Source organism: Ictidomys tridecemlineatus, chromosome 2, assembly GCF_052094955.1.
Source record: "Ictidomys tridecemlineatus isolate mIctTri1 chromosome 2, mIctTri1.hap1, whole genome shotgun sequence".
Lineage (NCBI taxonomy): Eukaryota > Metazoa > Chordata > Mammalia > Rodentia > Sciuridae > Ictidomys > Ictidomys tridecemlineatus.
Window position 1 is genome coordinate 91395497 of NC_135478.1, and position 21240 is coordinate 91416736.

At 46.7% G+C, this 21240-nt stretch overlaps 1 protein-coding gene and 1 long non-coding RNA gene across 5 annotated transcripts in view; one reads left to right on the forward strand and one right to left on the reverse strand.

Moving 5' to 3' along the window:
• Positions 1 to 21240, forward strand: part of P2rx7 (purinergic receptor P2X 7) — a 44124-nt gene that overhangs the window by 12466 nt on the left and 10418 nt on the right. For 3 of the 4 annotated variants that reach the window (XM_040289494.2, XM_005329606.5, XM_040289496.2), the window contains exons 2-8: positions 3255 to 3423; positions 4510 to 4578; positions 8056 to 8128; positions 9221 to 9320; positions 12803 to 12883; positions 13829 to 13958; positions 15320 to 15456. In XM_040289494.2, the coding sequence (XP_040145428.1) occupies positions 3255 to 3423; positions 4510 to 4578; positions 8056 to 8128; positions 9221 to 9320; positions 12803 to 12883; positions 13829 to 13958; positions 15320 to 15456 (759 nt within the window). The remainder of the gene's footprint in view (positions 1 to 3254; positions 3424 to 4509; positions 4579 to 8055; positions 8129 to 9220; positions 9321 to 12802; positions 12884 to 13828; positions 13959 to 15319; positions 15457 to 21240) is intronic. The other variant, XM_040289498.2, reaches the window with a different exon arrangement.
• LOC110598593 (uncharacterized) overlaps positions 6738 to 21240 on the reverse strand; it is a 52925-nt gene continuing 38422 nt past the window's right edge. Inside the window, exon 4 of the long non-coding RNA XR_002484453.3 lies at positions 6738 to 6907. This is a non-coding gene — a long non-coding RNA (uncharacterized LOC110598593). The remainder of the gene's footprint in view (positions 6908 to 21240) is intronic.

The window sequence follows — 21240 nt, forward strand, 5'->3', positions numbered from 1 at the left end:
CTCCATCTTACCCATCCTTCCAGGCCCAGTTAAATCCCCTGTCCCTCATGCCCTCTTTGTTCCAGGGACCAGAGGCTTTGCCTGCTGCAGAGAACAAGGAACCATGGCTTTCTTAGAACTGAAAGGACATGGGGATGAATGAGCCCAGAGTTATCCCCTCACTCAGGGATCAAACCCAAGGCCCAGAGAGGTGACATGGCTTATCTGAGTAACCAAGCAAGGGCAAGAGAATATGGCTGGGGCGGTCATGAGCATATTCCTTCCAAAGGGCAGAATATTGTAAACTCTCTTTCATTCCCTCTTTTTTCCTTTGATAAAGCTCTGACACGTTTTAATTCCTAAAATTTATACATTCCTCATGATGCAAAGACAAGTTTCTGATTATGAGACAGTTGGGTTCTATTAAAGCTGCACATTCTGGAATGAACACAGAGAGAGATCAGAATTGAGCTCTCCCAATGGTGGGTCAAACTGACCCAGTATTGTTCTGGGACAATATTGCAATGTCCAAATCAAAACACATCATTACATTATCATGTATGTGTTTTGGGGCTGGGGGACATGTGTTACTGAACAAGTGTTATCTGTGTCACGTGTGCTGATTAGTCCCAAGTCTGGATCTCTAGGCCCAACATATTTTTCCCCAATATCTTCCTTCCTTTCTTTTTCTTTCATTCTTCTCATTATTAAGTTTTAGTGGTACTAGGGATTGAACCCAGGGCTTTGATCATGTCAGGCAGGCACTCTCCCATTGAGCTACATCCCCAGCCCTTGACAATTTTTCTCTCTAAATGAATGTCATAGAAATTCTGGCACATGTTGTGAATAACGTAGCTCCCATGTGCCACCATGTGATCTAAGAAATAAAACATTACTGACCCAGTTGTGCTCCCTGAAAACCCATCCATCATCCCATTCTTTCCTCTCTATTTATAAAATCATGTGCTGTTTGCATTCCCTTGTTTGTTTTGATAGTTCTACAGACATATGTCAATGTCTGTAAAAATATATAGTTTTTAGCTCTTCTTTATTGAGGTAAAATTCATATAACATAAAATTAACCATGTTAAAGTGAACAAGTCCATGGCATTTAGTATATTCACCATGTTTACAACAACATCCTCTATCTAGTACCCAAATACACTCATTGCCTTAAAAGGAAATATCATATTTATTAAGTGTTACGCCTCATTTCTCCCTCCCCTCCCCTCTGGCAAACACCAGTCTACTCTGTCTCTGTGGATTTACCTTTTCTGAATATTTAACTTATAAACGAAATCATAGGAGATGACCTTTGTGCCTGGCTTCTTTCACTTAGGAGACAATGTTCTTGAGGTTTATCCACACTTTAGCATGTATCAGTACTACGTTCTTTTTTATGGCTGCAGAGTATTCTGCAGAGTATTGTATCTGTAGACCGTATTTTGTCTATCCATTCATCATTTGGGTTATTTCTACCTTGTGGCTATTGTGAATAACACTGCTATGGACATTCCTGTTTGAGTATTTGTGAGTACACAGCATTGCTTTGGATTTCTTCAGGCTTTTGACCATACTGTAGCTTGCTGTGTTTGCTCGGCATTATTGTGTTACTTCCTCCTTGACCATGCAGCTCTGGGCAGCTCACAAGACACTGCTGCAGAGCCTCCCATTGTGAATCCAACTATTTATCAATCCACTCAATGTTTGAGAACATTCAACTATTTCCAGTTTTCTTCTCACAACGCTGCATGAACATTCTTGTACGTAGCTCCATGGACCCACGTGTGACAGCTACTCAGGGGCAGATACTTAAGATGCCATAGCTGGGTCCTAGAAAATGCCTTTTTCCAAATGTACTTGCTGTTGCCAAGCATGGGCTGTCTTTTCAGAAGTCTCCTGGCAGGTCTGGCCCCTGGCTGTGCGTTACAGTCTCCTGAGGAACATTTAAGAAAGACACAAGTGTCTAACTAACTGCCCAGATTGTCCTAATCAGCCTCCAGGGACAGGGCTGGGAAGCCACGATTCTGAAAGCTCCTGGGTGACTTCACTGCTCTGCCGGGTTGAGAACAGCTGGGAGCGTGTCGTGGTCCACTGTGCTTTGGCTTCCCAAGGTCAGCTCAAAGAGGGCGACCCTGGACTTAGACTTATGGCCGGAGAATTGCACTCAGGGGCTGGGCAGAGAGGAGGGACAAAATAAATAGATGCTGAATGTGTAAACAAAGCATTTAAAATAAGATCTTAATTATTCAGGGCAACAAGAGACATGGAAAACAGAAAAATGGGGATAGAATCTACCTTTTTCTTGGCAACACTGGGGATCAAACTCAGGACTTAGGCATGCTGGACAAGGGTTCCACCACTGAAGGACATCCTCAGCCCTTTTTTAAAAAATTATTATTTTGAGACAGGGTCTCGATAAGTTGCCCAGGCTGGCCTTAAACTAGCAATCCTCCTGCTTCAGCCTAGAGTTACAGGTTATAGGTATGTGCCACGGCACCAGACAGAACCTATGATTTTTAATTATTAATTCCACTTTTTCCCTTCACCCCCCCCACCTCCATCCTCGAAGTAGGATGGTTGGCTCTGGGCAAAATGTAGACTAATGGTGGACCTCAGTTTCTGCCATGAGCTGTGTAACTCTGGGCAAGTTCCTTCACCTCTCTGAGCCGATTTACTCATCTACAAAAGAATGGTGATTGCAGTCACTATCTCTTATTGCTGTGAGAATTGAAACAGTTGATGCATTTAGAGAACTTGGCATATCTAAGTGCTTGGTAAAGAGGATCTGCTATTATCAGCATTATTGATAAAGCAGGTGGGTTCCTGAAAGCAGGTCAGGCTGCTGACCTGCCAGACACAGTCTTAGATAGGAAGGTGCTGACGTGTTACTGAGCCCAGGACAAAGGTGGTAAAGCAACCTGGAGCTGCACGTTATTACATAGGAAGCTGTCCTACTGATTTTTTAGTAGGTCTATCCTAGGTAACAGTGAAGAAGGGGTGGAGGCCACTGTTTTTTGTAGCAAGGGCCCACCACGCAGCACATGCTACACCAGGGGGTTTGCACACGTTATCTCATTTGAGTCTCACAATGATCCCAGGAGATAGGTTTAACTATTGTTCCCATTTTGCAGAGAGGGAAAGTGAGTCACCAAGAAGCAGGACACCTCGCAGGGCTAGCATTTGAAAGGATGTGGCCTTCAGGGCTTGCATCCCAAATGGCCTCAGACCCCCCTGGAGAAAGCCACTGATACCTTTCTGTGTCTGCCACTTAGTTTCGCTTTGGTGAGTGACAAGCTATACCAGCGGAAAGAGCCTGTCATCAGTTCTGTGCACACCAAGGTGAAAGGGATAGCAGAGGTGACGGCAGAAGTCATGGAGAACGGGGTGAAGCGCTCGGTGCAGAGCGTTTTTGACACTGCGGATTACACCTTCCCTTTGCAGGTGAGCATTGGCATCCCTGGAAACCATCACCAGGGCCTCTCGCTCTTCCCCTGGGACCCCCACTCCAGAAAAATGAACACTGGCCCTGTTTTAAAAGCTCTATGAAAATCCCTACTGAGAAAACCTAAAAAATTGAAAAACTGGGTCAGATCCAGCAGCTCAAAGAAGATAGTTCTTTGCTCTATCAAGTCCTATAGGGTTTCTCAAAATAGCAGCGTGTCCTGGCGCATTTCAAACATGGTCTGATTCCCTCTCGCTCGGTGTATACTGACATCTGCACGGCTCTTCAGAACCCTGGCCACCAGGCAGCAAGGTCTGCCTGCATTCTCCAGGGCAAAAAAAAAAAATTGCCACCTGGAGAGTGCCAGCCTTTCTGCATTGTCTCTGTGGCCTTTTGTCACTAAAAGACCTCCAGGAGGCCATTTTGGAACATTCATACCCTTTAGACACCAAAGAAGGATGTAGGTGAGAAAGAAGAGCAGGCATGGGTCACAGGGCACAGGTACAGGAGCGTCTTGGCCGCCAGGCAGGGAGACTGAAAGCAGAGTTTCCAAAAAGGAGAAATTACAGAGGGGTGTGGGGAGGCCCAGGGACAGCTGGGGGACAGGAGGAACAAAAGGGCATGTTTGCAGCTGCAGGAGCCGTCAAGGCCAAGCCACTATCTGCTTGTTTCTTAACAGTGGGTTGTTAAAATCCAGCCATCGGCCAGCTGGCAGGATGCCCTGTTGCCCTTTCATTAAAGTCTTGGAGAACTGAACAGCCTGCCCAGCTGCGCCCCCGCCCCGCCCCCGCCTCCCCAGGTCTCCGGAGTCTCGGTTTAATGGGATTTTATGGTGACAAGTAAATGAAGGGCCGCTTTTGAGGCTGGATTAGAAATGACTGCTCAATCTGTTTGCATGTTCCTTTGCTCCCCCTCGGCCCAGCAGGACGGCTCCTCCAGCTTTGCTATCAAGCCCCCGGCATAGTCCATGTGCCCACGGAGCCTGGTTTCTAGAAGCTTAGAGGGGTGCGCCGGGAGCTCAGCAGCAGGCTGGGTCATTGTGATTGAGCTGTTCTGTTCCCTTCTCTCCTCCTTCTGCTCTGCAGGGGAACTCCTTCTTTGTGATGACGAACTTTCTTAAGACAGAAGGCCAAGAGCAGCGGCTGTGCCCTGAGGTAAGGAGGGGACCTGTGGGGGTGGGTGATAAGAGTTCCTGGAGGAGACTGGGAGGGGAGACAAAGGGGGATGAGCCAGGATGTTTTCAGCCCACCCATGTCTACTGAGCACCTGCCTCCGTGAGGTGGGGTGGTGAGGTAGGGCGGTAGGTGGAAGAAGGTTGGAAAAGCACCGTAGGTCTCACCCCCAGCTGCCAGATCTTTGCCATCTCCCCTTGCCTCCAGCTGCAGTGGCCTGGAGACCTGCTCTTTCCCTTGGTAGCTTCCTGGGCATCTCAGCAACATGATTCTTGGCATTTGCAAATCTGATTTCATGTCACTGGAGCCCACAGCTTCTCCTGCCAGGGTCCACCATGAACTGTCTGCAAGGCGGGTCCCAGGAAACAGTGCCAAACAGCTCTAGATGGCCCATTTCCCCCTCTTCTTAAGAGTTTCTATTTCTGTATCAGGCCTCCCCACCCAGACCACCCCACACAATCTTCCCACCTCTGTACTCTTGACCTTCCCCTACCTCCCTCTGGAAAATGTCTTCTCTCCAACTTCACAGTCAGAGTCTGCTCTGTCCAATGGGATGAAAGGCTAGCTCTCTTTTAAGTTTGTACCCATGAATCACCCCTAGGCCTTACCTGTTCCTCCCCTCTCTGGGGACACACCTGTGCCTTACCAGGGACCATTCCCTGAGGGAAGCAGCCATGGTGGCCATATCTCCACAGGCCCTCTGCCCACGGGTAGAAGAACCAGCCTGGCCATGCGGGTCCTGACCCATCCCTCTGGTCACAAAGCCTAGTTTTCTGAGTGTCTGGAAGTTCCAGTGAACATGCTCACTCCTTGTACAGTCTTTGTCACCATGATACCCAAACTTGGGACCAAACTGACGTACCCTTGGTGTCTATGTCAGTGATGCACCCACTGCAGAGACCTCTGGACATTCCTTCCCATCTCCCCGAGAGCGCCCCGCTCTGAGGAATCAGCCAAAGCCAGCCCGGGTCAACTCACCTTCCTCCGCCCTTCCCAGCAGCACCCAGTGTCCAGGCCAGTTGGGAGCCCTGGTTCTCCTTTGCCCTGCAGTCTGGTCATCTCTATGTCACACTCTAACCCCATGTTTTCAAAGACATTTTTCATGTCACTGAGACTTGCAAGAAGTTAAGGACAGCTCAGGGGGAACAGCCCGGGCTTGATGCAGTGTGAACAGTTCACAGCTTGACTTATTGGCCTGGTGACTGCATGGGCGACTTCACTTCTCTGTGCCTTGGTGTGTTCAGAACCTTGCTCTCAAGGTTGCTAAAACAAGTGAGCAGACGCCTGTGACATGACGGTGCATTGTGGCATTCTAAATGGAGTTGTTAGGGTTTAAGGGTTCCTTTGCCGCAGAGGTCACTCTGAGCAGCTCCAGGGAGGCACTGCTGGCCCAGAGAGCCCCAGAAAGCTCTCTGGGATTTTAACCAGCTGGTTCGGGTCAGTGTAATGGCACAGTCGCCTCCTCTCTTTGCACATTGACACTATCTACTACTATCTCTGGTCATCCCAGGGATCGTGGCCAAGCCCTGGGTGCACAGAGTCCTATATGAGTGAATGTTCCAGTTATCTCTTCAAACCACTCTGAACTTGGTGGGCTTCTCAAAGCCCTGTGTGACTCTCACAGTTCCATGGTGGCCTGGGCTCAGCCAGCAGTTCCTCTGCGGGTCTCACTTGGGGTCTGTCGAGGGGCTACACTCACCAGCAGCTGGTGCTGGCCTTCTTTGGAGGCTCTCCTGGCACCAGGGGATGGCTGGGGACCTCTTCCTCTCTGGAGGGTCTGTCTCCAGCAGTGTAGTGACTTAACAGCAGCACTGGGTTCCCAAAGCCCAAACGCAGAAGGTTCCAGGCCCTCAGAAGGCTGAGGCTGGAGCTGGCACCATGTTACTTGTGCTGCTTCTGCTGGTCCTGCACTCAGGTCACCCAGCTTCGGAGGGGGCAGGGGAATACTCCACCTCTCAACCTAGATGGTGACTGAGAATTTGTGGCCGTCTTTAATCCACATAATATTCACAAAATAAAACTAACTTTTTTCCTTAATTTTACAGTTTATTCTAGAAAATAAAAGTGAATCAATTTATCTTCTTTCCTGAGAATTCCTTGCAGTTGATAATGGAAATGTAACTATCCATGAGCCACAGAGGTTGATCATTCATTCATTTATTTCATGTTCATCAGACCTACTACATGTCAGGCAAAGATATGACCAGGCTTTGTGGTCCAAGGGCTCTTCTATGAAGGGGTTCATAGCCTCATGGTGGTGGCGGGTCAAAAGGAGGAGAAGCTGGGGGTCTGGAGGGTGACAGAAGGCAGCCTGGGAAGAAAAGAGAACGTGGCAGAGTTTGAAAAGCACAAGCAAAGCTCACTGAGCAGCACTTTGTGCTGAGGCCTTTCTTTGCATAACTCAATAGTCTCCACGGTGACTATGTAGACAAATCTGTCTCCCCTTACAGATGAGGTAACTGAGGCTTAGGGAGCAAGAAAGGGAGCAGCTGTCACTGAAGCCAGATGCACCTGGGTCTTTGTCTTCGATTTCTGAAGAAGCCACAAACTGCCCAGAGGTCCTTGAGCAGAGGCTGTTCCACATTTATGTCACATTCTGGCCACTCTCAGATTGGCTGGCGCATCTGTTCCCCAGAGAGTAGAGTCAGATATGCCCAGACCAAGCCATCTTGCTTCTCCTCCTGATTGTGTCCTTCAGCCCTGAGACACAACTGACCTCATTTTCTGTGGCCAGGAGATAGTGCTGGCTGATGACCCCTGTTTCCACATCACCTGCTGCATCTTGGCACCTGTCTGTGTTGCTCAATTCTGAGCCACAGAGCCACCTGGGCCAGGCCACCTGCTCTCCACCTGCAGGGCCATTGCCAAAGGTGGCCCCCTGGCTGCTCTGACATCTGCTATTTACATTCTTATCTGTTTTTATTTTTTATTGAATCGTAATTCACGTACCATAAAGCGCACCACTTTAAAGGAAAGAACTCAGTGATTTTTATTCTCTTTGCAACACTGTACAACCATCACCACGGATTCCAGAACACTCCATCACCCCAGAGAAAAATCTCATTCTCATTTGCAGCCAGTCTGCACTCCTTCCCCCAGTGCCTGGCAGCCACCAAGCTGCTTCCTGTCTCTATGGATGTGCCTATTCTGACATTTCCTGTACATGGAATTGTATAGTTTGTGACATTTGTGTCTGGATTCTTCCAATCAGCATCATTTTCAAGGTTTATGCATGACATAGTGTGGGTTGGTGTTTCACTCCTTACAGCTGAGTGACAGTCCACACAGGAATGTACCACATGTCATTTGACCATTCACCTCTGACGGTCACTTGGCCTGTTAACGCTCTCTGGCCTTTGTGGGCAGTGCTGCCATGAGCACTGTGTGTGGGTTTCTGTGTGGCCAGACACGGACTTCTCCATATCTCAATGACACAGTGCCCCTTCTTTCTCCCTGCAGAATCCCACTCGCAGGACACTCTGTTCCTCTGACCGGGGTTGTAAAAAGGGCTGGATGGACCCACAAAGCAAAGGTACCTTCTGGGTTTTCTCCTGGAAAACAGGGCGGGAGGGGATCTGGCACCTTGGTGACATTCACAATCCCCCATTCAGGTCCTCAGCCTCTGGCTCTACAGCCTTCTTCCACCACCACGAAGCCACAGGTGGACCCGTGTCTATCCTAGCCCTTGGCCTTCTCCAAGGCTGACCAGCTACAGCCTGGGGACTGGGCTCAATTTCCCAGCCAGAGAAGCTCCTCCGAGCGTGGCCTGTCCGGGCTGTGATCGGTGAAAAAATTACCTGGCCCATCACATTGTCTAAACTGAACTTTCTCCCTGAATTTTCTCAAAGGTGGAGGACTTAAACTCCCAGGGAACCTGGGGGAATAAACCTGTACTTGCCTGAAGAATCTCATGCTTTAACTTAGAAAGGTATTAGACAATGCAACAACAACAAAAAATACTGCAAAAAATAATTTAAAAAGAAAACTGTCAATGGTAATAATGCACACCCTCCCCAGAGGCATGTGGACATGGCTTCTATTCCATAGTGCACCGTATCTGAGTTGGTATCTGGCCACTTGCTGTGGCTTGCTGCTCACTTGATCCTCCCTCTCCTCCCCATGCTCAGGAAGGTACACCATGTTCATTCCATGGCTCTGCACATCCCTGGGCAGGCCGTGTGCCCTATGGGTAGGCTCAGATGCCCACTTGGGGAGCCAAGTGCTAGTCCTCTGTGCCCAGCGAGAGAAGATACTGCTCAGCTCCCCTCTCGGGCATCTTTCATCGTAAAGAAGCTGAAAGGGCCAATGGAACCCAGATCTCGCTGAGCTGATTCCAGAACACTCCACCCCACAAAGAAATCTCATCCCCGTTTGTGGCCAGTCTCCACTGCTTCCCCTCAGTGCCTGGCAGCCACCAAGCTGCTTCCTGTCCCTAAGGATGTGCCTGGTCCCTTCTAAAGGGCTTACTGTTCAGTGTGATGCTCATCTGCTTTGTCTTGGGGTGAGGATGGGTTAGTTTTATTTTGTGAGGAGCGGAGGCTGCTGCTTGGGTGGTGTCCATGACGCCTGCCCTGGAGAATGTCCTCCATTCACATCGGAGGCTCTTCACTTCTCGACCCCACAGGGATCCAGACTGGCAGGTGTATAGTGTACAAAGGGAACCAGAAGACCTGTGAAGTCGCTGCCTGGTGTCCCACCGAGGCAGTGGAGGAGAAGCCCCCCCGGTGAGTTGCATGGATGGGGAGCAGACAAGGTGACCCTCAGCAGTGGCCAGGTGACGCCTTGCCAGGGTGCCTGGGCTTTTATTTCCCAGAGCAGCCCACAACGCTCTGGGCCTTTCTGCCTCAGGGTCCCCAGGCCAGGCGCACTCTAGGCACAAACCACTGTCCCTGGGAAGTTGGCGCTGTTGTTGACGTGGAGAATAGTTCCTTACCTGGTGGTGCATTACCACTACCCAGAGCACCCTTCCGGGCCACCTCCAGACCCCTCCTCTAGTGCCATGGCAGGGTTTGTTCTGATACACCAGTGTTCATATTGAGTGAGTAAGGGTAGGAAATGGAATGGGAGGAGGGAGAGAAAGAGAAGGGAGGGGAGGCAAGGAATCTTCTCAAATTAAACACTCACCTGACATACAGATTTGGTGGTTCCCTGTATTGATAGTTCTCTTTAACACACAGGTTGGGATATTAAATCTTAGAAACCACAAAGGCTGGTGCATTTCAGCAGAGAATAGTTAGAAAGACCTGGATTCAAATCTTGCTTCTAGTAGCTGTGTGATCTTGGGCAAGTAGCTTAACCTTCCTGAGTGCAATCTCCTCATCTGTGAAATGAGAATAATAACTGCTCCTACCTCATGAGGTGTTTGTAAGGATTAAATGAAACAATACTTGTGCATAGTGAAGTGAGCCCCATGCCTGGCTTCCACATGCTCACACGCACACGTATGATCTACCCCGGAAGTGTGCTAGTTTCAGACCAGCACCGTCCAGTAGAACTTCTGCAATGATGGGAAGGTAGTAGCCATGCTGCCCAATGTGGTAGCCACGACTTGAAGTGTGGCCATGGTGGGTAAGCAACTGGATTTTAATTAAATTTAAATTTAAATAGCACACCTGCCTAGCAGCTACCCAGACCAAAGTGGCTCAGGGCCACTCTCCTAGCATGTGTGGGACAAGGGAAAAACTGCTTAAGGGGATGTGTAGAAGGCTCAGGCCAAGGTCCCCAATGCCGAGGCAGGGCCGCCCTGTCTGGCCCACAGTTGTTAAACTGGGTTCATTTCTAGATCAGGGAAGTTTCTTGGTCACAGAAGAAACTGCCCAGCTGTGGGTGGGACATCTTCCCACACCCAAGTGACTCTTAGTTCAAGACAAGGGGCCCCTTGCTTAGCGCTGGCTTTTAGTTCTGACTCTGCCACCAACTCATTCATCAGCTAAATACCACATGCGTCTCCAGCTGCCTGGCCCAAGGCTGATCTGACTGCTCTCCAGTTTCCGGTGTGCTACATGAATTAGCCAAGACGGCTCATCTTGCCATTCACCATTACCATGTAGTAGGCACTAGATATTTCACATGTGATGATGACTGCTTCTATGTGAAACACAAGAAGTTCAGGTATGGAGCAGGCCCCAGGGCTCTTTCAGTCTAAAGAAGAGATAAGACACATGCAAAGAGATCTGTAATTCAAGATAGAATGTTGTAAATGTCACATGAAAGCAACGAAGAGCTTTGATCCTTAAAAGTTTTGGATCCTGTAGTCCTCTGATTGTCAAGAGTGCTGCTCAGGAAGTGTGAGGTTTAGAATGTTCTACAGGTAAGAGTCTAGCACACAGCAGGCATTTGTTGTAAATAAGATTTTTTTCTTTTTTTTTTTTGGTTTTGTTTTGCGGTACTGGGAATTGAACCCAGGGGTGCTCTGCCACTGAAATATGCCCCTAGTCCCATTTTAAATTTTGAGACAGGGACTCACTAAGTTGCTGAGGCTGGTCTCAAACTTGCAATCTTCCTGCCTCAGCCTCCCAAATTGCTGGAATTCCAGTTGTGCACCACCATGCCTGAGAATTTTTTTTTTTCAATGTAAATGACAGAAATCCAAATTAACTGACTTCAGAAAGAAAAAAAAAAGGGTATTACTTTTTGGCTTTTTTAAAAAATATTTTTTATTTGTAATTGGACACAATACCTCTATTTTATTTATTTATTTTTATGTGGTGCTGAGGATAGAACCCAGTGCCTTGCACTGCTAGGGGAGCGCTCTATCACTGTGCCCCAACCCCAGCCCCTGGCTTTTGTTTTTGATTCCAGTAATTCAAAAACATCCAGAGGTCCTGGCTTCAGGCAAAGCTTGGTCCAGGCTTCAAATGATGTCAATGAGATTCTCTTTCCCACTTCCTTCCTCTCTCACCCCTCTCTTAGTTATTCTTTCTTTAATTCTGGCTTTCCTTGCACTGTGGTCCAGGGAATTCCAAGTTGACACTATCCTTATTACTAACAGTCCAGCAAAAAAAGAGTTTCTCTTTTCCAGTTGTTCCCAGAAATGGTTCTCTTTGGCTTAAATCATGTGACCATCTCTGAACCAACCCGATGGCCAAGGGGAACAGACCACACTGTTTAGCCAGCCCTGGGTCACATGCCCATGCAGAAGTGTAGGAATAGACAGGAAGTAATCATCCCCACAGACCCTTCTGGATGGCAGCGGAGAGCTGGCTTCTCCAAAGAGAGAAAACTGAGCTTGTACCATCCAAAGGGGAGAAGATGCTGGACAGGCAAAAAGATGGGGTTTGCACACAGAGCTCCCACACACACAACCAACACTGGGTCCTGGGGTAAAAGGCAGGCCATTCTTGGTGCCCTGTCTTTGCCCCTTCCTGTGCTACTCAGACACGGCCGGCAGCAGGGTGCCAGCTGAGCCTTTCTATTCACAGCCAGTGTTCTCCATCTTTCATAAACTATCAAGTGCAAAAGGGCAGAAACGTTGACAGTTGCTCATCACTGTATCCCACTGCCCAGTTCCAAGCCCAATACTTGGCGTTTGCTGAATGGAGGGATGGAAGGATGGTGGGTGGCTTCCTGTCATCTGGAATTTGGGCTCCTCTAACTCACAGAATTGTACACTATTCAGCCTCTAAGAAATGACTAATGCAGTCAGCTGTCTGTCTGTGTGGCCCTGGTCTAAAGGCTGAGGATGCCGGGATTAGAAAACTGTTGTGCCAGCCCTGAAGGAACTCTAGGCCTACTGGGAGAGCCACAGATAGGGGTGTGCTGGAGCTGGCTGGTAGGTTCACAGCCAATTGTGCTCAGCCCATCCCAAATTCAAGTTTGTGATTTCCCTTTGGTAGTTGGAAACCAGCCATGGTAGGAGTATTTATAGCATGATAATCAGCAAACACATATTAGCCTTTTTTTTTCTCCTTAGAGTGATGGATGTCAAACATTTACCAAAACACTACTGCACGTAACTAAATATACAATTATATCAGAGTGACAGAAGGGACACCGTAAATGCTATGGGGTCTCAAGAAGGAAGAAATTCTTAGAGAAACTGAAAGCCTTCATAGAGAATTTTGGAAGGTTTTCTCTATTAGATTGCTGCATCCATTTTTCTTATCTCATCCCCAAGGCTAAAGTAGAAAACCAGAAGTCCCTGGTCTCACTGACACACTGGCGCCCCCTGTCTCTGTGGTCACTGATTCTTATTTCTCTCTCCCAGGCCTGCACTTCTGAGCAGCGCTGAAAACTTCACTGTGCTCATCAAGAACAATATTGACTTCCCTGGCCACAACTATACCACGTAAGTGTCCAGAATGTGTGGTATAGCAGTTACCTACATACAGCTGTGTAAAAAAGAAACATTCTAGGGCTGGAGTTGTACCTCAGTGATGGAATGCTTGCCTAGCATGTGTGAAGCACTGGGTTCGATCCTCAGCACGATCCTTTATTCATAAATAAAATAAAGGTATTGTGTCTATCTACAACTAAAAATACTAAAAAAAAAGAAACCTTCTAAAATGACAAATACTTATTGTCTCTCATTCTGTGGATCAGGAATCTGAAAATGTATTTGCTGGGTGGATCTGGTTCAGGTCCTGGTCTCCTTGGTTAAATTCAGTCTGTCACAAGGCTGCAGTCATCTCTAGGCTCCACTGGGGCTGAAGATTCCCTTCTAGGCTCACTGATATGGTTATTGACAGCAGGCCTCTGTTCCTTACCAAGAGGATCTGACCCTAGGATCACATGTTTCCTTAGGACATGGTGGCTAGCAAGCAATTCAGGAGAGTAGTGGCCAGGGATGGTGGTGCACACCTGTAATCCTAGCAGCTCTGGAGGCTGAGTCAGGAGAATCTCAAGTTCAAAGCCAGCCTCAGTCATGGCAAAGCACTAAGTGAGACCCTGTCTCTAAATAAAATCAAATAGGGCTGGGATGTGGCTCCGTGGTCAAGTGCCTCTGAGTTCAATCCCTGGTACCAAAAAAAAATTAAAAAGAGAGAGAGAGAGAGAGAGAGTGAATAAGTGAAAAAGCAGGTAACTAAGATGGAAGCCACAGTCTTCGGAAGTGGCTTCTGCCATATGCTATTAGTCAGAAAGCCCAAACTTGATACAGTGTGTGGGGCACTTCACAGGATTCCCAGGCTTAGGGGTCATGAAGCCCTCTGTGGGGCCTGGCAGCCACACTGGCTCATTCCAATGAGATGGATCGGTTTCCTAAAAATGTCTGTTTGCTTTCAATTTTGCACAGGAGAAACATCTTGCCAGGGTTGAACATCAGCTGTACCTTTCACAAGACTCAAAATCCACAATGTCCCATTTTCCGGCTAGGAGACATCTTTCAGGAAACAGGAGATAATTTTTCGGAGGTGGCAATCCAGGTGGGTGGACTTGTCTTTGTTCAGTGGAGATGAGTGTCAGAGGATGAAAGATGTCAAGAGATGAACCTGGGGTTGTGGCTCAGTGCCGGCTGCTCACCTTGTGCGGGCTGGGTTTGATCCTCAGCACCACATAGAGAATACATGGATAAAATGGAGTTATTGTGTCCATCTACAACTTAAAAAAAAAAAAGTTAACGGGGAAAAAAAAAGATATCAAGAGTTCAGACCCCTGGGCCTAAAAAATATGGCTCAGTTTATTGTGTATTTGCCAAAGGCTGCATCTACATCACTTCGGTCATCTAACACTCAGCGCTGGGAGGGAGCTGCTTGGTGTTAGCTTTCTGTAGCTGCTGTAACAAATGACCACAAACTGGATGGCTTAAAACAACACACACTTTCTTCTCTGTCTGGAGGTCTGAAGTCCAAAATCATTTTTGCTGATATGAAGTGGAGGTGTCTGCAGGGCCATGCTCCCCCTGGAGGCTCTGGGGAGAAGCACGTCCTTGCCTTTCCCTCTTCTAGGGGCTTCCTGCCTTGTGTTTCTTGGTTCTCACTCCCTCCCCCCATCTTCAGAGCCAGCAGTGAGGCACCTTGCTTCAGAGGTCATGCTGGCTCCTTATTCCTTCTCCTTTCACAAAACACTAATCTTCATGAGAGGGAGCATGTATAAGATGAGGTGTTTATGGCCCCCTGCCAGGGGTCCAGGATCATCTCCCTAGCTTAAGACCTTAATTTGCTCACACTGCCAGAAGCTTCCTCTAGGGATCAAGGAGAGAGAATGCAGAAGAGATATTTGGTAGAGTGCCCTGAATTCCTGTCTGACAAGTTCGTCTTGTTTTGTTTGGTGGGGGAGGTTTACTGGGGATTTAACCCAGGGCACTTTACCAAGGAGCTACATCTCCTTTTTAATTTTTTTTTTAAATTTTAAGATAGTGTCTTGCTAAGTTTCTGAGGGTCTCACCAAATTGCTGAGGCTGGCCTCAAACATATAATTTTCCTATCTCAGGCTCCCAAGTGGCTGGGATTACAGGCTTGTTCCACTGTTCCCAGATTCAACTTTATTTTTAATAGGGGGTGGGGGTCATTAAAGGTGTTTGAGTGCAGGAAAGGTTTGTTTAAAGTTGTATTTTAGGACTAAGTCTAAGGGTGGCGTGTCCTGGATAGGAGGAAGAACAGGGAGACGCCTTTGGGACTGTCCTAGTAATCTAGCTCACCTTCATGGCTTGGAAACCTTTAATCTGCATTTTCCCTTTAAAGAAAAAACCTTTCCTGCAGCGCTGATCCCTGAGCAGGGAGATGTCTGGTGATTGCGTAACCTACCTCCAGCCAACTTAGAGACTGCTTCTTGTTGACCCTCCCAGGGAGGGATCATGGGCATTGAGATCTACTGGGACTGCAACCTGGACAGCTGGTCCCATCGATGCCGGCCCAAATACAGTTTCCGTCGCCTTGATGACAAGACCACCAATGAGTCCCTGTACCCTGGCTACAACTTCAGGTAACAGGGCTTCAGGTCAGACTCTCAGCAGCTGGCCCCAGGGAGCTTCTGGGTGGGGCCCAGCTGCATCCCAGCAGTCAGTCCAGTAGAGCTGGGCATGAAGTACACTCTTTGTAAATCAAACGCAAAGTTGGGAAACAGAGAAAGGGTGAATTTTCCTTGGTCTGTACCAATTCTTCCATGAGGCTCATAAGAGATCATGGCACACATATACTTTGGTATTCTGTGAGATTTTGTTATTCTTATAATTATTTTTACACCTAGGACACTTCAGATTCTTTGTGGCCATCACACTGACCATCACAACATTCCGTGTGTGGTGTACTGACAACATTTCTGCAGCTTAGGAAGGGTCTTGTACAAACCAGGCACTCACCAGCACCTCCCCACCCCTTCCCCGTGGGGGGAAGCCAGGAAAGGTTAAATTATCTGCCCAGGGCCCTCAACTAAGAACCATACATCTAGGCCAGGTCACCTTATCTCCAAATTAACACTCCTTCCCTCTCATCTCCTGACTTTCTCACCCATTCCTCCAACACTGAACATTTGGCTATTTTTACTCTTTTTATTTTAAATAACTTTATGTGGACAACTTTGCGCAAAAATCTTTATTTGAATTCCAGATTGTCTCTTTAGGTAAATTTCTAGAAGCAGAATACTTGGGTTGAAAGTTATGAACATTTTATCATATACTTTTAGATTTTTAAAAGTTTCTATGGCTGTATTTTTAGTTCTAGGATTTTTATTTAATTTTTTTAAAGTCACCTGCTTCAGTGAGTTCCATTCCTACCTGTAGATTACTCTTTTTGCCCATTCTGTTGTCTAATTCCTCTCGCATGGGCCTATCCTCTGAAGGAACTTGGGTGGATTTCTCCCTGTGGATTTTGGGATCTTTCCTGGGAGCTTGTCTTCAGCAGGGATGGCCTCAGGACATTCCTCTGGAGCCATAACTGTCATTTTGTAGTTGTTGCTGTTGGGACTATGTGGCAATTATCAACTGTGAGCCAGTTTTTAATTTAATATCTGGGCTTGAGATCTTTCACTCTACTAAAAGATCAGATTCCCGCTCCCTTACTGTGAGAGCCTTCAGCAGCTCCAGTGCCCTTCCCTCTAACTGTGTTCAAATCTAGCTCCTGGGAGTTGGATCAGGTTCAGCTGCTCGTAAGGGTCACATGACTTCAATCCCCACTCACTACCATGTTGAGCAACTGAAAAAGTGTCCTTTTTTGTTTTAAGCACCATAATGATTGGTATTTTAATTTCTCCTGTGCTGCAGATTGAACCCAGGACCTTGTATGTGCTACACAAGTTTTCTACCATTGAGCTGCACCCCAGATATTTTATCTTGCACTTTCATGTGTATGAGGAGGGTGGTGAAGCTTCTTATACAGCTGGCTCCTTGGTGTACAGTGGGGTTGTGTCCTGATAAACCCATTGTAAGTTGAAAATATCATAGGTTGAAAATGCATTGAATATGTACTTAACCAACCAAGTAGCCTAGCTTAGAAACGCAGTACACAGTAGACTATAGGTTGTTTTCCCTCATGACAGTGATGGGGACTCAATGCCACGGCCCAGCACTGAGAGAGTATCTCACTGGCCCAGAACAAGATCCAAATCCAAAATCCAGTATGGTTCCTACAGAACACATATGGTTTCACACCATCATAAAGTCAAAAAATTCATAAGTGTAACCATTGTAAGCTCAGGCCTCCATCTTGATCGGAAGTCCCTTTTGCATAGTGATGGAGGCTGAATCCAGGGCCTCATCCAGGCTAGGTGGGAACACTTTGAAGCCTTGATGTCATGGGCCACATCTAATCCTCATGTGTGGTGTTTTGAAGTTTCTTGGTAGGGCCTGGTGTGTGTGCCTCTGGCTTCTGGACTTCAACCCTATGAACTCACCCACGGTCTGGTTCCTTTGCACTCCCATGCCCTCTTGCCCCCATGGTGTGACTCGGGCCTGTTTGGATCCTCTACACAGCTCCTGATGCCCCTGTTCCTGACTCTTTCTTGGTAGTGAGCCAGTGCCATCCTAACTTAGTTTCCATCTTACCTCCTGTCTGGATCATCTTTTCAGCCTGGTCCCTACAACTCTGTTAGTAACTTGGCCCTAACATGGTCTCCATGACCTATCACTGCCTGTGAGGTGAGACCCTGTTTCAAGAAAAAAAAAAAAAAAAGGAACAAACTACTGGAACATGCTACAATATGGATGAATCAGTCCCACCGACATTGAGTGAAAAAAAACTAGACTAAATAAGCACATACTTTGTGTCATTTAGATGAAGTTGAAGAAAAGGTAAACTCCATCAATGATGATAGAAGATAGAATAGCAGTTGCTGTGCTGGGGGGCTGCAAGCTGTAGGACTTGGCATGAAAGGAATATATGAGAGTTTTATGGGACAAGGGAATGTTCTGGGATAATGGAATTTTGATAGGGATACAGATTATAGAGGACACTTGTTTGTCAAGATTTTTTTTTTTTTTTGGCAGTACTGGGATTGAACTCATTTGTCAACACTCATTAAACAGAACCCTTAGGGCTTATGCATTTTCCTGCATGTAAATTAGGTCTCGATAGAACAGGTAGACAAATCCAACTAGACCATTTCTGGTAAATGCCATCAAGAAAATCAAGCAGGACAGTGTGATGGGGCACAGTGACCAGGGAAGACCCCTCCAAGCAGGGTGGGTAGGACCCTATGGCATCTTTCCCTTTCTTGAGGACTGTGCTTTCCTAGTTACAAAGACAAACTTTACAGATGAGAACTCAGGTTCTGGGAAGCAACTTGGAAAACATGTTAGCATTCAAGAATCAGCTCTCAAAAAGTGTGGCTCAGGCTCAGCATCCATGGAACTCAGAAATGCACGTTCTTAGGCCCACCCTGATCTATAGAAACAGTCTAGGGGTGGTGCCCAGTGACCTGCATCTTCATGTCTCCATAGGAGTCTGCTGCTCATTTGAGTTTGAGAACCATTGATCTAGACCTGAGTCCTCAAAGTGTGGTCCTGGAACCAGTGTCATGGGCCTCAGTTGGGAGCTTGTTGTACTGAAGATCATCACAGGAACCCCCCCCCCCATTACCCAACTCAATGAGTGAAAATTTGCACTTGAAGAAGATCCTTAGGAAATTCGTGTGCATATCAAGGTTTGAGAACTGCTAATATCATCTGGCATCCCAAATGTACTTTCTTTTTAGATGCTTCACCTGATGACATTCTGGCTCTGGCTCTGGCTCTGTAGCTAGGGTGCGAACTTCTTGAGAAAATGAATAAGATGCCTAGTTTATCTGTACCTGCATGTGCAAGCGTGTGTGCACACATGTCCCCTCACTGCCTCTGAACCCCCCTCCTGGCATATTCACTGACTTTGGAGGGGTCAAGTAATGAGATCTCTTCATATTTTATTCAAAGCAGCATCATGAACCAGCAGGCAGCCCTTGACGGTGTTTTCACCGTACACCTTTGGTGTACTTGTTTTAGCCTGGCAGTATCTTTTTTTTTTTTTTTAATGTTTATTTTTAAAAATTTTTTTAGGTGGACACAATATCTCTATTTTATTTTTATGTGGTGCTGAGGATCGAACCCAATGCCTCACGCATGGCAGGCGAGCGCACTAACACTTGAGCCACATCCCGAGCCCCCTGGCAATATCTTAAAGCTTGAGAATACATAAACTTTAAAATTTGTAGAATATAGAAAAATCAAGACTTCCTGCCTTTCCTAAAAAATTAAACTATTTGAGAAAACAAAATGTGAACCCTGAGTCCATATTCACCTGACAAGCCATGGCTGGAGCTGAGTGTCGGTCCCTCTAGGAAGTGCATGTATTTTGGGGGATGTCACTGCCTCCTTGTGCTTCTGGCCTCTTATCTTCATGGCCCCTGTGGGCATTTGAGTTCAAGTTCTAAGAGGTTGACTAATGCTTTCTGCCTCCTCTGGGTCAATGGAGTTTCAGCCACGGCCCTGAAAACAGCTCCTAGTTTAGGTAATTTTTGGATCATCCCCTGCTGCTCTGCTAAATGGGCTTATTGCAATTAGCAAGAAGAGAGAACAGGATCAGCGGTCCCCTGGCTGCCCTTCCAGGCTGTATTCTTCACAGTCAGCAGAAGCATGCAAAGCCACGTACCAACCAGACGTCAGCAAATGTCCTCCGAGTCTCTGAGCTAAGCCTAAGAACATCAGCTCCTGGTGGGATGTGAGCTTTCTGAAGCCCCAAGGGGGTTATGACATTGGTTTTCTTTTAGAACAAAGCATTAGCACATTTGTTGCCTGGAATGAGCACCAAAAGAAATCTTTGGCCAAAAATAAATTGTTGAGATCTGATGGGTAAAAGAAAAAGTTATTTTCAAATAGCCATACAAAAGAGAAGGAAATTACATGTTAAATGAGAAAAATGTAACTTTCTAAAACAGAAAGTTAAAGAAGTCAAACAAAATGCAGAATTTTATATTCAACAAAAAGATTCACTGTCAAATATCCGTATTCAGTGAACATGTGATTTAGCTGATTTTCAAAAAGTGTAAACTAGGACAGGCCCACACTGAATTCATGACGCACTTGTCAGATCTAAAACAGTTTGTGTATGTATTAGTATTGTGTGGTTGCTATGACAAATTGCCACAAATATAATAGACATATATTCTCTCACAGACACCAGAAGTCAGAAATCGGGTGTCAATAGGGCCATAATCCCTCTGAAAGCTCATGGGGAGAATCTTTTTTGCGTCTTATAGCTTCTGGTGGCTCAGGCTTCCCTTACCTTGTACTGCATCACCTCAAGCTCTGCCTTCCTCTCCACTTGGTTTTCTCCTTTGTATCTGTATGTACTTATTTCATAAGGACTCCAAACATTGGTTTAGGGCCTACCTTAAATCCAGGATAATCTCATTTTGAGATCCTTAACTTAATTGAATCTGCAAAGACCCTATTTCCAAATAATATATATACATAGATCCTGAGGTTTAGGGACTTGAACTTTGGCAGGCGGGGGCGGAAGGCCAGTACTGGGGGTTGAACCCCAAATCTCATACATCCCAAGCAAGTGCTTTACCACTGAGCTACAGTTCCAGCCCTTGTTATTTTTGAGACAGTGTATCACTAAATTGCCTATCCTGGCTTTGAACTTACTTTCCTCCTGCCTCAGTCTCCTGACTAGCTGGGATTACAAGCTGGCACTACTGAGCCAGTATTCACCCATCATGATGTGCACAACGGCACCCCGTCCAGTTCCAGTGATGCTCACAGTGTGGAAACATCTTGCACCTTCTGAAACCACACTTTGGGGTTCAATCCCAGGAGTTTTCCTTTTGGCCACATCTCCCCACATGACTCTCACTCCCAGTTTTAGAACCACTGCACCAAGACACTGAAAGCAGATATTCCAGTACCTACTGTACGATGCTAACTTCTTAGGTAAACCAGCCTGCATAGGGCCCTAATGCCAGCCCTAGGGTCTGGAGTGGTGATTCAGACTTAGCTTGAGTATTAAAAAAATGAATCACGCAATAGAGAAGGAAGAACTGTCTTGGAATGGCACAATTAGATGCAAGGAAACTGAAAGCCCTCCAGCCAGAAACAGGCATGGAGGTAAGTGCCTGAGAATACCTAACTGGTCTCGACGTCAGATTTTGAGACCTCTAAATAAAGTTTCAGGTGTTTGCACTCTATTTTGGCAGAGCATCTGTCTTCTGTTTTCTTTTCTCCCTACACTTGTAAGTAGATTGTGAATTAGTAATCAGAAAGAAAATACATACCCTTATGTAAAAATAACCAGCACA